Genomic DNA, 12976 nt, shown 5'->3' with positions numbered 1-12976 from the left:
TCAGGAGCTCCATTCTGTCATCTTCCTTGAAAATCTTTAAAAACACATCAACTGATACCCTCTCCAACCCATGCGGAGCTGGCTTTGTAAACTCGCCTGATCTTCTCATGCCCCACACCTTGCTCACACGGTCTTCCCTCCATGAAATCCCCTCAAACGTCTCAGAGAAACCATACTCGGCTGGACTGCTTCCTCCCCTGGGCTCCGCAGAGGTCACGTGCCCCTGCTGTGGCGCCTCGCTCTGTGCTCCCAGCGACCTGTGCATGCCCGGTCCCTCCCCCAGGTGCAGACTTCTGCAGGAGGAGTCTGTGCTCCTCCAAAGCACATCACCTGTTTGTTCTGTGTGTGTCTAGTCCCCGATGGAAAGGATCCGAAACCTGGGAAGCAGAGGGAGATCCCCTTCGGGGCACCCGCACCCATGCCTGCAGTTGGTCGGTCGTCCACCGCCTCCGCCCCCGCCCCCGCCCCCTGCAGCCAAAGCCAGCCCGTGGCTGCCCCGGGGCGCCTTCTAGTGGCTCTTGTGAGTAATGACAACACAACGACAAAGAGAAGGGGTGGGCTCTTTACTAGGTGGTTATTGCTGTGCTACAGGGGTCAGACCACACAGGCCATGTCAGCCCCAGGCACGTGCTCTCCCACTGGTGGTCTCGAAGCCCCTGAGGCTGGGCCTGGTGAGTCCCAAGGTTAGAAGTGAAACTGGAAGGCCTCGGTCACGTGCTGCTTCCAGGCGTCCAGGCTGGGCAGTGGGGAGGAGATGCCCATGACGTGCCAGGTCTCCCCGTCTGACACCACCGAGGTCTGGTAGGACACCAGCTGCACGCCTGCCTCTGCCAGGAGCCCTGGGAAGAAAAACCCCTGGTCAGCCCTGGGCACGGGGAAGGAGAAGCGAGGGGACTGGGGGTCTCGGACTGCTGTGATCCAAGCCGCAACAGGGGTGACGGTGTCAGATGCAGAGAGCTGAGGGAGGGAACACCCTCGAGGCTTCCCTCGCTGTCCCGGAGGCTTCAGAACTCCCTGACCACCAGGCAAGGCCGGAAGGCACACACTAGTGCAACGGCCTGACCTGCAGGCTGCCTGCTTCCCCCAGACCAACAGGGAGAGGAAAGCGGGGGAAAGTTCCTCCGGGCGCTGGCAAGATGGGGAAATGAGGCCCTCTGAGGACACTCTGCCAGGAAGTGTGCTCTACAGCTCCCAGAAACTGGGGCGCCAGGGCACTGAGGCAGGTGGGGATGCCCGGCAGGCTGGCTGCAGTCAGAAGGAAACCCGCCCTCCACTCCTGGGATGTGGTCCTGGGCTGAGCTCCTGGATGTGGCTCCGTGAGCAGGTCCCCGCTGTGCACTTCACATGGTGAGCAGCCCAGTTAATGGGGGCTCTGAGGCCCAACCCCTGCCGCCCTGCCCTGTGGCGGCGCTGCCCGGCAACCTCAGGCGAGGCACTTCCCTCCGAACTCTGTATCTGCTTCTCAATGTCCTGGCAACCGCCATGACAGACCCTGTGTCTTCTGCAGATCCAGAGATACCCCGAGGCCGGAGAGGAGCTGAAGGATGCTAAAGTCTATGGAACCCAATCCCAGGCCAGGGCACCCCCTGCCCCAACCAACCACCCCTGCCTCAGGACACCGGCCAGCCCCGTGGGCCCCTCCTCACCAACCACCGTGGGCAGCAGGGCAGGGTTGGAGGGCTGAGCCCGGAACAGCAGCAGGGGCAGGCCCCTGCGGAGAGGCACTTCCGGTCTGAAGACGGCGCCGTTGAGTGCCTGCAGCACGGGTGTGGTGCCCTGCACCAAACCCACAGCCTGGTAGGGGGCACCCGCCAGGGCCACGGTCAGGAGGCACTCCCCACAGCCTTGCTCTCCTAGCGCCGCAGGGTTGTGGGAGGTGATCACCTGCAGAGAGAAGGCAGGAGACCAGACGCAGTTGTTTCTGCTGTCTGCATTGCACCCGCCCTCCCCCTTGGTCCCATGGTGGATTTGTAGGTCAGCCTGGCCAACCCGGTCAGCAGTTCTGGGCTGGGGGAGAGGGCCAATGGGCTAAGCCTTAAGCCCCTGAACAACAGGTTCCTGGGACAGTCCAGTCAGGGGCCCCCACAAGGTACAGGTAACAGCTTGGAGAGGAGGGGTAGGAGCGAGGGAGGAAAGGGGGAGGCGGGGCTGTGAGGACCTGGGTTAGCAGGTCTGCCCAGAGGGTGACCCAGTCTAGTCCCTCCTGTTCACTGCTTCCTACACACAACCAGAGGCCTGACAGGAGTGCAGGGGTGGAGAGGGGGGCTGTGAGAGCCCCACTTCCCACTGCTTCTGCCAGCTCCCACTGGCTGAGAAACACAGACTTTGATCTACAAAGGGAACCAGAGGGAAAGATGCCAAAGAAAAGCCACGGGGGCGGCAGAGGCTAAGAGGGTGTACTGGTTCCCGCGGAGTCTGCAAGCTAAGCAAGAAACCGGTTCCGCGGTGAACGGAGCACTGGGTGGAGTCAGAGGCTGAGCGCGCTGGGCTCACTCCCAGCCTCCAGCCACAGGCAGCCCGTCTCCTCTGTTTCCTCGGCTGTGAAATGAGGTGCTGTCACAGCACGTACTCGCACAGCACTTTCACATGTATTAGTCATACACAGCAACGCTTGGAGTCAGGTACTATCCCCACTTTACAGACAGAGACTTAATCTATGCCACCTCTCACGGGCACACGGTGTCAAAGGCAGGACTGCACCCAGGGCCCCGCCCACGGAGCAAGGCCGCGAGCCCGCTCTGCAGATGGAAGGGGAGGAGAAAGGCAGTGCTGATGGGCTGGAGGGAGGGCGGGTGGGCACCCACATTGAGGCCAGCCTCCTTCACCAGCAGCTTGGCGTTCACCAAGTTCACGTCCGCTTGCTGGGATGCGTCTTTCAGGAGGCCGACGATGACTGCAGGGCTTAGGCAGTTCCCAGCATTCTTCAGGGATGTTCCTGAGATCGAAAAGATGCCCCTGTAAGGTCACTGTTTACGGAGCAACATGGGAGGGGCAGGGGGCCCTGGCACCCAGCGTGACAGGCTCCTCACTGCATGGCTGGGGGCCCGAGGCAGCCCTGCATCCCTGGGAGGGGGACACAGTGGGTCAGCAGGCCTGGCCCTGTCTAGGTCAGGACCCTGGGACACTCTCAACCCATCTAAAAACTCCTCTCAAAAACTCCGCCCAAATCCAGTGCCCTCACACACCTGTTGTGGTCTGTCCACCCTGGCCTGCCTGTCATCCTCCGAAAGGACACTTGAAAAACGCATTGCTCCCACCCCTTCCTGGCACTCACACCCCTGCTGGCCTCAGGAAAGGGAGGAAGACAGGGGTGACTGAAACAGCTGTGGTCCAGTTCCCTCTGGGGCTTTGCCCAGGACCCACCATGCTCTGGGCCTTCCCACCCCAACTCCAGTCTCTCCCCAAGAGAGTCCGCACCCAACCCTCAATGGGGAGGGCCAGCCTCTGCAAGATGTAGGGGACTGGGCACCTCTCTGGTCTCTCAAGCACATCTGCAGAGGGCTGGACCCAGCGCCAAGGTGGCTGGAGCCTGCTCGGTCATGGATGGGCCGACAGGGGGCGCTGTTCTGTTCCCAAGCCACAGCTGAACAAACGCCCAAGGCCATCAGCCAGTCTGTCGTTGAGCACAGAATGTCCCCACCACCTCGTCTGGCACACCCACCCTGGCTCTCACTTCACACATGGAGGAGCTCACAGCTCAGAGATGGAAAATCACACGGCAGGTACGTGACAGGTCAAAACCAGGACATCCAGGACTCCCGCCACCCATCCCACCGTGCCTCGCAGGAAACTGTCTCTATGGAGGTTTCTCTTGCACCCCAAACATGCACCCCTTTAAAATACTGCACAAATATGATTTGTGGAAATTAAGTCTATTTCCCAATGACGTTTGGTTCCCTCCTCTCCTGTCTCGACTTAGTAGCAGGTAAGTCACACCCAGAATGTGAGACACAGGGTCCCAAGACCAGGGCCACCTCCGAGTCCCTCACCGTCTGATCCGCAGCAGGCAGAGCGAGCGGAGTGCAGAGCCCGAGCCCCCTCCCCCACCCTCTGCAGGGTCCCCAGCTCACCCTGCGTTACCACCTGGATGGTCCCTTTGGGGGACCCAGCCCAGGCTCGCATCAGTGTCCCCAGAGCCTCTGCCAGGCCAATCCAAGGCTTGGTGTGCGGAGAGAAGGCGCTGGTAAGAGCCTGGGCATTCACCTGCAGAGACGGGAGGTAGGGCTGAGGATAGCAGAAGTGGGACAGGCACACCTGTCCAAACAAGGTCCGCTGCTGGCTTTCGGCGCCTCGGGTCTGACACCTGCCATCAGCCAACAGCAGGATCACCACTGGCTGCCACAGCTGAGGAGAGCTACAGAAAAGGGCATCAAAGGCTAAGGCCACTCCAAATTGCCAGAAGGGGGTGGGGATTAGGGGGGCATTTCTCCCTCCCGGAATGGAGCCAGCCCCTCCGCCGCCCCACCGTCACTTGGACACGGAGGGGCAGGTCTCTCTGGGTGGCGTTCCTAATATGCTTTCTTCTTTTTCACTTTTAATCTTGATTCTTTTTTTTTTGTAAAAAAGGAAGTATTTACATTGTCATTCAACACTTTGACCAAATTAACACAATTTATAAAGCTGGATGGATTCATACACTTCTGACAATTCCATCATTCTTCAAACGTGGACCCCTGTGAAGCCCACCGCAGGCACGCAGGGCAGTTGGAGGGGGAAGCCACGTGCCCTCCTACAGTAGTAAGTCTGGGGCCTGGTCACCTGGACCCACCCCACCGGGGGATGGGTAACAAAGCCCGCTTATCCTGGGTCAACACCTCTACCCCATTCTGTGGCTCCAGAGGCTCTGGCTCTGAGTTACGCACGGGCCACTTCCGTGAGACAACTTGTAAAAAGAACCACCGAAGAGGGACTGACCTAGACACCTGGGTTCGGCAGAAACCGACACACTGCTACAAGACGTGGGGAACAGCAAACATGGATGCGTGCATTCCCGTTCTCCTAACAATGTAACTAGCAGGGAATTAGAAGGCAGCGTCAGGATGTCGTTGACAAAGAATGACCAAGAAGACGGGGCACCCCCTCAGACTCTGCTGTGTGGGCGGCAGCCTGGTGAGGGCTTTCCCATCCGGTGCCCCCCCATGCTCCTCTCCAGGGAACCCAGCGAAGAGCAGCGGTGAGCCAGGAGGTGGGACGAGAGAAGGCCGGCTGCTGGGAGCAGAGCCCAAGTGTCACAGAACAGCTGGGTGGCTTGGGAGCTTGTGGCAGGTGAAGGAAGGTAAGTAACTAAGAAGCTTCTAGAAGCAGGGCCCCTGCCTGGATTCTGACCTCTGTGCAGCACCCGCAGAGCCCAACTCTGGGGGTGCTCAGGGCAGGTCTGCCCAGTACAAGGAGGCTCAGTCTTTTCTAGAAGGCGAGCAGGAAGGCTCCAGGAAGCCGGGTGCCTCTGGGGTCCAGCCAAACCCTGTCAGTCAGTGTCCAGGGTTGGAACAGAACCGAACTGAGGACACGGTGAAGAATCGGGGAGACACAGTTTCTACATGACCAGAATATCTTTGTTTCCAAATGCCTACCCGAAGACCATCAGCTGCTTTGGGTGGAGAGTTCAATTTGCCCACTTTTAACTATTTTGACAAAGGGATTTTTTCCTCTAAAGATGGGGACATTTTGTGGTTCCATGTGCTGGAGCTGGTGTTAAAGAGGCAGTCCCTTCACAAAAAGGCCTGAAATGCCACTGCCACCCAACGACAGCGTGCCTGTCTCCCGGGGCCGCGACGGCACGGGCGGGAACCTGCCTGAGGAATGGCTGAAGGGGAGCAGCCAGGCCCACGACGGCTGCCAGAGGTCGTAGCCCCAACCTCAGCCCAGGCTCCAAACAGCGTCCCACAGGAGGCACGGGCCTGCTCAGAGGCCTCGGCTGTGCACAAGTAGTGAGAAAGCGTGCCCTGTCCTGAGGAGCCAACAGACACAGACAGGACAAGTGTCCTGTGGTGGCCACCAGCTGGCCCTGAGGGGTCCTCCTGCAGGGCAGCAGCTGGTTCCCTTACTGTCACTGGACGTGGAGGACAGGGTGGCCCTCAGGGCTGGGCTGTCCACCCAGGGCTGGAGGGGCCGAGCCAAGTCGCCTGTGTGTCTCCTGCCACAGTTTTGTCCCATCACTGAAAACCCCTGCGTGGAGGGTCAGCCAGTAGGGTCAGGGTGGCCCTGCCCCGCCCCACCCTCACTCACTCCAATCTCAGAGCACTGAGTAAACTCGGGGGAGGAAGGGGCAGGTCGTCTGGGCAGGGCAGCCCCCACCCAGGGGCCTATGACGACACAACGGAAGGAGTGCTGAGAGCGCCCTCCCCGTCCCGGGGCTTTCTCCACAAGCCACTGCGCGCCCCGCCCCCACGGCGTCCAGCGCTCACCCCAGCCGCACTCCCTCACTCCCAAGGCGCGTGGAGAACAAAGAGGCCTTTCTCTGGATACTGGGCCCCGGGAAGAGCTGCCATCTCCACTCGGGGCTACAGTCCATCAGGCGGACCTGAGGCCAGGCCTCGGCTGCAGGGGCGAGGGGCAGGCCAGCCCCAGCCACCCCACCCAGAGGCTGGCCCCAGTGGAATCCCTTACCTGCAGCTCCCAGAGCACCACACTGTGGCTCGTCCCCGCTGTCCCCATCCCCATCCCCAAGACCCCTGCTCCCTCCTCGGACCACCGGCCCCACCCCACCCACAGATACTTACAACCCCCATCAGGGACTTCCCCTTCACCATGTCCACGAACTGGACGGCGATTTCCTCCCCGCAGCGGCTCTGGGCCTCCCTGGTGCTGGCGCCCAGGTGGGGGCAGCTGATGACGTTCTCGTGGTCCACCAAGGCTCGGTCCCGCGGCGGCTCCTGCCCAGGAAGAGACACACCTGCTTGGCTGCCATGGACTGCCCTGGGGCGTGCGGGAAGTTGGGGGGGAGGGTGGGGGGGCAAGGCAGGAGGGATGTTGCCCCTTCTATTATTGTACTTCTATTTTGTCAGGGCGGTCACTGGACGCCATAACTGGCTTCCTCATGGACGCCCCATCACAGCAAAGTTGGGGACAGAGCCGGGGACCACATCTGAATGTGCCTTTGGGCAAATCTCCATCTCTGTGAGCCTTGGTTTCCCTGTCTACAAAGTGGGTTAGTGCCACCTACCTCATTAACAGCGTCATGGAGGTAACGCTAGAGGTTCTGAAGCAGCGGTAACTGTTGTTGTTGCTGCTCTTTCCTGAAGCCCCCCTTCACTGCATCCTTATGACCCTTGCCAGCATGCTCCTTGCAGGCGCGCCACACAGTGGTTCTCGCGAGGACAGGCAGGCAGCCCACCCAGTGCCGCCACCCCTCCCTCCGGTGTCCCTCCACCCCTCTGCTCGCTGAGCACAAAGTATTGCCCTTGGGAATGTAACTAAGGCCTCATCCGGCCACTCAGGCGAGGGCTCCGTGGGCTCCCACGTCACCCCGTGAGTCCCAGGGCCTGGCAGCGAGTGCTCTGCGGAGGCCGAGGAGAGCAGGGAAGGCGAGGTGCTGTGCTGGGGAGAGGGTCGGGCACACCCGCCGTCGGGGACCCCACGGTCTAGCTGAGAAAGGTCACCAAGGACAAAAACCCAGCGCACTGCCCACCCCGGGCAGGGAGCGGACACCGAGCGCTGCGGGGCTCAGGGTGGGCCGGGGACTCGCCAAGGCCACACGGCTGTTACACATGCAGCAAACGCCCACTGCCTCACCCAGAGCCCAGGCCCCTTCCCTGGATCTCCGATGTTTAAGAGAGGCCACCAGGTTCAAGTAGAAATGCACCCTTCATCACTCCCTCTGCCTGAGGGCAGGGTGGGCGGGGAGTGGATGAGGGAGACCTAGGGAGAGCAGTCCCCCACCCCCGGCACTGGGGGACCCATCTAACCACTGTCCTGGGGCTTCCTTCCCCCGGCACCCCCCCCACCCCCCACAACACAGAGGAAGGAAAGGAAAACCAGCGGACACTGGGTGGACCAGGCGTGGGGTTCACTTCATCAGAGACCTGAACCACCCACAGAACCCTCTCCCTCTCTGCCCTGCATCCCCCACCTTGGAACGGACTTCCTGCTGTCTTTGAAGTTATCCACCCGGCCGCAGCTGAGCATAGACCACGGGTCCTATTTAAAACTCAAGTTTTGCAGAGGACAACATGGCTGTCGCTGGACCAGACCCTGCAAGGGCTCCCCCAAGCACAAAGGTGTCATTTTTGACACATATATGTCCATTTCTCCCCTTTACCGCGGCCCCCGAGACCGTGATCAGAAAGGCCTTCCGTACCACCCTGAGCCCCCGGGCTCCTGCCTCTCCCCTCCCCCCACCCGCGGGCGCCAGACTTACATCCGTGAACACGTCCAGCGCGGCCCCGGCGCAATGGCCGGACTGCAGGGCCCGCAGCAGAGCGCCCTCGTCCACGATCCCTCCGCGGGCACAGTTCACCACGCGCACCCCCTTCTTGCACTGCGCGAAGGTGCCGTCGTTCAGCAGGCCTGGGAGGGAGGGGAGAGCTGGCTTGTAGCGGTGGTGCCGTGAGGGTGCAGGACCCCACTGCCGGGATCCGGCTCCAGACCCCCTTCCCCGCCCGGCTGTTCCGCACAGGCCTCCTTCCCTCGGCACCAGGGCCTCTCTGGTCTCAGCTCTCCCTTGTCAGGGGCTCTGGGCCAGGCTCAGTTTAGAAACACGCTGGAAGTCAGTCCCTCAGCTATTGTTGCTTCCCGTGGGGCTGGCACCAGAACGGCCTGCAGTGACCCCGGCTAGTGTCCATAGGCCACTGGTCACACACGTTGCCCCAGGTCACCCAGACACCCGAGAACTCCCTGCGGACTCACCCCTCCCGTCTGATGCCCGTGGACCAGAGCTTTTGTGGCCAGGTAGGGCCACGCCTACCTGTGGTGGAGGGCAGGAGAGGGGTGTGCACAGTGATGAAGTCACAGAGAGGCCAGATCTCCTCCAGGGGCAGCTGCTGAACGCCGAAGGAGGCCGAGACCTCTGGCGAAATGATGGGGTCGTACCCTACAGTCTGGTCAAACGTGAGAGAGGGAGTGTCACTGCTGATTACTGGTATATGTAGTATTAATCACGGCCACCGCTGCGCACGTACCTTACACCAAGCACTACCCTAAGCCTTTGGCAGACACCAGTTTACTTCTCACAACAAGACAACGGGGTTGGTGCTACCCTCCTTTCCGCTTCAGAGCCCCAGGCGGCGGGGCTTACTCGCTGGGAGGGGGCAGGGCCAGAGCTGAAAGGAAGCTGTGTCTGCCTGCACGTTCTCAACCACAAATGCAGAGCGGCTCTGTGCAGACCAGGTGGAACTCCGAAGCCCTTAGAAGGCAGGGGGGGCCCACATGAGAGGGGACGGTCACGTGGGGGACCAGGACAGGGAGGGGAGAGAGGCTGGCTGCAGCCAGAGAACCCACGGGGCCGGAACACAGGCAGGGGCGCTGGCTAGCTGAACGGAGTGCGGAAGAAGGGGGTGTGGGGACGGGGGCGGCGAGGACTCGCATCAGGGAAGGGGGTGAAGTCCCTGTGCTGACACCAACAGGGAGACGATGGTCCCCTCTGCTGAAGGTACTTTTAGTAAGGCTCAAGATGTGGCTAGTCTTGGATAGCGTAACATAGTGATTAACCACAGGAGGGTATAAATGACTAACAGAGAGACGCTTTCGACAAGGCAGGGCTGATGGGTGTGGGGAGCAAGGACATCAGAGGAAAAAAGTGAGACACTGAGGCATCATGAGTGAGGAAGGGCTCAGCAAGGACCTCAGTCTGGGGAGGGGGGCCCCCAAAGCAGAGGGGCCTCCCTGAGGCTGCAGAGAAGGAAGGTTGACTCCTGGGAGATGGGGGCAGGTGGGCAACTTGGGGTGTAAGCTCCATCAACCTCCTGAAGTCAGCTGAAGGTCATCACATACAGTGATGGGGAGAAGGAAGCGAAGTCGGAGGAGACAGAGCTCAGAGGAAAGAAGAAAGGACGTGTAGTGACAGGTAATAATGACAAAGATTCAGGTAGCATTCAGGTAGCAGGACCCAAAGATTTACTGTGGGTCACGTGCACGCATCTAACTCCTACCTGATGGGCCAGGTACTATTGTTCCCCCATTTGACAGATGAGGAAACCAAGGCAGAGACGTTAAGTGATTTGGCCAAGTCACAAGAACAGCGAGGGGCACAGATGGGACACAAGCCGGTGTTGACTCCAGTGCCTGCACTCCCAGTGCCCACCCGCTGACCTGGAGGGGAGCGGGGCGGCCCGAGGCCCCACTGTAAAAACGGGGCTCGGGTGAAAACCTCTCTGCTCCATCAGAAACAGTGTGGCCACCAGTCAGGCGTCTCTGAGCAGGGGCAAGGCTAAAGGCGACCAAGGCAGCACGAGCGGCAGGGAGCATGTGCAACCAGGTGCGAAGCATCTACCTCTTGTGACAGCGAAGACCTACCCAGGTGTCCGCCCAGAGCTCTCTCCGTGAGCTCGGTGCCTGTCAGCAACACTGACTCGAGGGGAAAAGGTGTTGGAGCTCTAAGAATCTCAAAGGCATCAGTGTCCTCAGGAAGGCAGGCCTGCAGGACCCAAGAGACATGGGACTCGGAACCAGGAGAAGAGCCGGACCTGAGCCTGCCTCAGTCGGTGTCACCCGTGGCCAGGCTCATGTCAGTGCCCCCTGGACCTGGGCCCTCGACCCGAAGTAAAGAAGCCGGCTGGGTGGTTTCAAAGTCACCTCCTGCTCTAACTTTCAGCGGTTCAATGTTCCTTGAAAAGAAAGTTTCCTTAACCCGAGAGGAGAATGTTCAGAGCTGGCCCAGGGTTAAACAAAAACAAACAGAAAGAACAGAAAGCAAAGTAACACTTAAACGGCGGTTATCTCTGGATGGTGAAATTCACTTTCTTCTCTTTTGTGTTTTCCCATGCTTTTTAGCTCTTCCCTACTGATTATGGATTTCTTTTGAAATCAGAGGAATAAAGTTATATTTTAGAAAATAATGCCAAAGAGGACGGCTGTATGGAATCCAGAGCTTCTGGAGAGGAAACTGAAAATGGTTATGGATGAGTGTAGCTTTGGGTCACGTTTTCCTTGTGGAAGAAGGGAAGCCACGTGGGCTCCCGCCCAGCCACCGGCAGAGCCTTTGGGGAAGGAGGCGGCCTCCCCGTGCCCTGTGGGACCACCAGCTGGTGACCACCACAGGCGCACGGCCGACCCCTCAGTGAGAAGCTCACTTCTCGTGCGGAGAGTGGGCTGTCCAGGCAGGAGAGAGGAGCCTGCACATATTCTCACAAGTCTCCTTTGTCCGCGGGCTCAGAGGCTGGCTGGAACAATGGCCCCTTCATCTCTAGACCAGATGTAGTTTTTCATGTCGAAAGGGGAGAAGACCGGACACCGACAGAGATCACAAAGCCGAGCCTGAGGGAGCAGGTTCACACAGCTCTCAGAAGGCAAGAACAGGGGAGGGGAGACTGCCTGGAGGAAGGGTCTCAGGCAGAGGCTGGCCCAGTGCCCCTGCCCAGCTTGCCTGGGGCTGAAGGGAGGGGGATGGGGACAGGAGGAGATAAGCACCCCCACCCCCTCAGCCCTGACTCCCCTTTCTCTCACGCAGAGACAGATAGTTTCTGCTTCGCCTGCACACACACTGCAGGGAGAGGACTGGAAAGAAAACCCGTTCTTCTTTCTTGCTGGAGACGCCCAGGGCAGACAGGAGCTGAGCTCACCTAAGACCTGGGGACCTTATACCCGGAGACTATGTGTGGGGGCAGGGGCGGGCAGGATGTTGATACTGGGCCCAAAGAGCAGTGCCTCAGTGGGGTCCTGCTGTGTCCTGGAAAGGGTCAGATGTCCGAATGTGCAAAAGTTGGGGCAATTTCGGATACATTATTCCAGAGGAGCCTTGGGGAGGTGCAGAGAGAACCCCCCACCTCGCCCTGGCTGGTGTGGCTCAGTGGACTGAGTGCCGGTCTGTGAACCAAGGGTTGCTGTTTGGATTCCCAGTCAGGGCACACACCTGTGTTGCAGGCCAGGTCCCCAGTAGGGGGCACGCAAGAGGCAACTACATATTGACGTTTCTCTCCCTCTGTTTCCCCCTCCCTTCTCGGCTCTTTAAAAATAAATAATAAAGTAAAATCTTAAAAAAAAAAACACCTCAAAACTCCCTACCTTAATCGCAGCCCCCGGACAGACCCCTGAGGTTGGAGCAACAGAAGAGCTCCTGCTTCTCTTCTTTTTTAATTTACTGTATTTCTCAGACCATAAGACACTCCTAGGTTTTAGAGGAAAATAGAAAAAAAAATTGAAGCACAAAATGTGCTAAAATATTTAATAACATAAATAGTATACTATTTCACCAACGTAAATGTAAACAGAACTCTCAACAGCACCATTAACAACCTTTACTCCTCCAAAATGGGGGGAGGGGTGTGTCTTATAGCCTGAAAAATACGGTATTTATTTTTAAAGAGAGAGGACGGGAGGAACAAAGAGAGAGAAACACTGATAAGTTGCCTCTTGCACGCCCCCAGCTGGGGACCTGGCCCACAATCCAGCCATGTGCCCGGACCGGGAATCAAACTGGGTTCACAGCCCAGTGCTCAACCCGCTGAGCCACACCAGCGAGGGCAAGAACCCCAGCTTTTCAAGTGGAATTCTAAGGAGACCTCCTAGCAGGCCTCACGAAGGCAGCCTTGGGGGCCGGTCCTGCCCACTCCAGGCCCTGGTCTGCAGAGGATGGAGGAGGGCAAAGCCGCCTTCCCGGGACAAAGGCTCCAATAGCCACACCCACTCTCTACCCTGCAGCCAAATTTTCTGGCTTAGCCTTGAAACTCTCCCCCCACCACAAAATCTTAAACAGGAGCCCAATGGTAAAATCAGATTAATTCAAAGCTGCAGAGGTGCTGGCCCAGTGCCCTGCCCAACCCCTCCCGTGTCCCTAAGGCACCGTTCTCGGGCCTGAGGCTCAGGGAAGAATTTGCAAACCGCT

At 59.2% G+C, this 12976-nt stretch overlaps 1 protein-coding gene across 1 annotated transcript in view; it reads right to left on the bottom strand.

The window, feature by feature from the left end:
- Positions 1-547: 547 nt before the first annotated feature.
- PHGDH (phosphoglycerate dehydrogenase) overlaps positions 548-12976 on the bottom strand; it is a 34637-nt gene continuing 22208 nt past the window's right edge. The window contains exons 6-12 of the mRNA XM_028502899.2: positions 8903-9035; positions 8357-8505; positions 6720-6872; positions 4071-4203; positions 2805-2935; positions 1647-1884; positions 548-839 (exon numbers count right to left, since the gene is read on the bottom strand). Of these exons, the coding sequence (XP_028358700.1) occupies positions 685-839; positions 1647-1884; positions 2805-2935; positions 4071-4203; positions 6720-6872; positions 8357-8505; positions 8903-9035 (1092 nt within the window). The 3' untranslated portion in view covers positions 548-684. The remainder of the gene's footprint in view (positions 840-1646; positions 1885-2804; positions 2936-4070; positions 4204-6719; positions 6873-8356; positions 8506-8902; positions 9036-12976) is intronic.

The sequence above is a fragment of the Phyllostomus discolor genome, chromosome 14 (genome assembly GCF_004126475.2).
Source record: "Phyllostomus discolor isolate MPI-MPIP mPhyDis1 chromosome 14, mPhyDis1.pri.v3, whole genome shotgun sequence".
In the NCBI taxonomy this organism is placed as follows: domain Eukaryota; kingdom Metazoa; phylum Chordata; class Mammalia; order Chiroptera; family Phyllostomidae; genus Phyllostomus; species Phyllostomus discolor.
The sequence above is the reverse complement of the archived record's forward strand: the minus strand, read 5'-3'. Positions and strand labels throughout refer to the sequence as shown.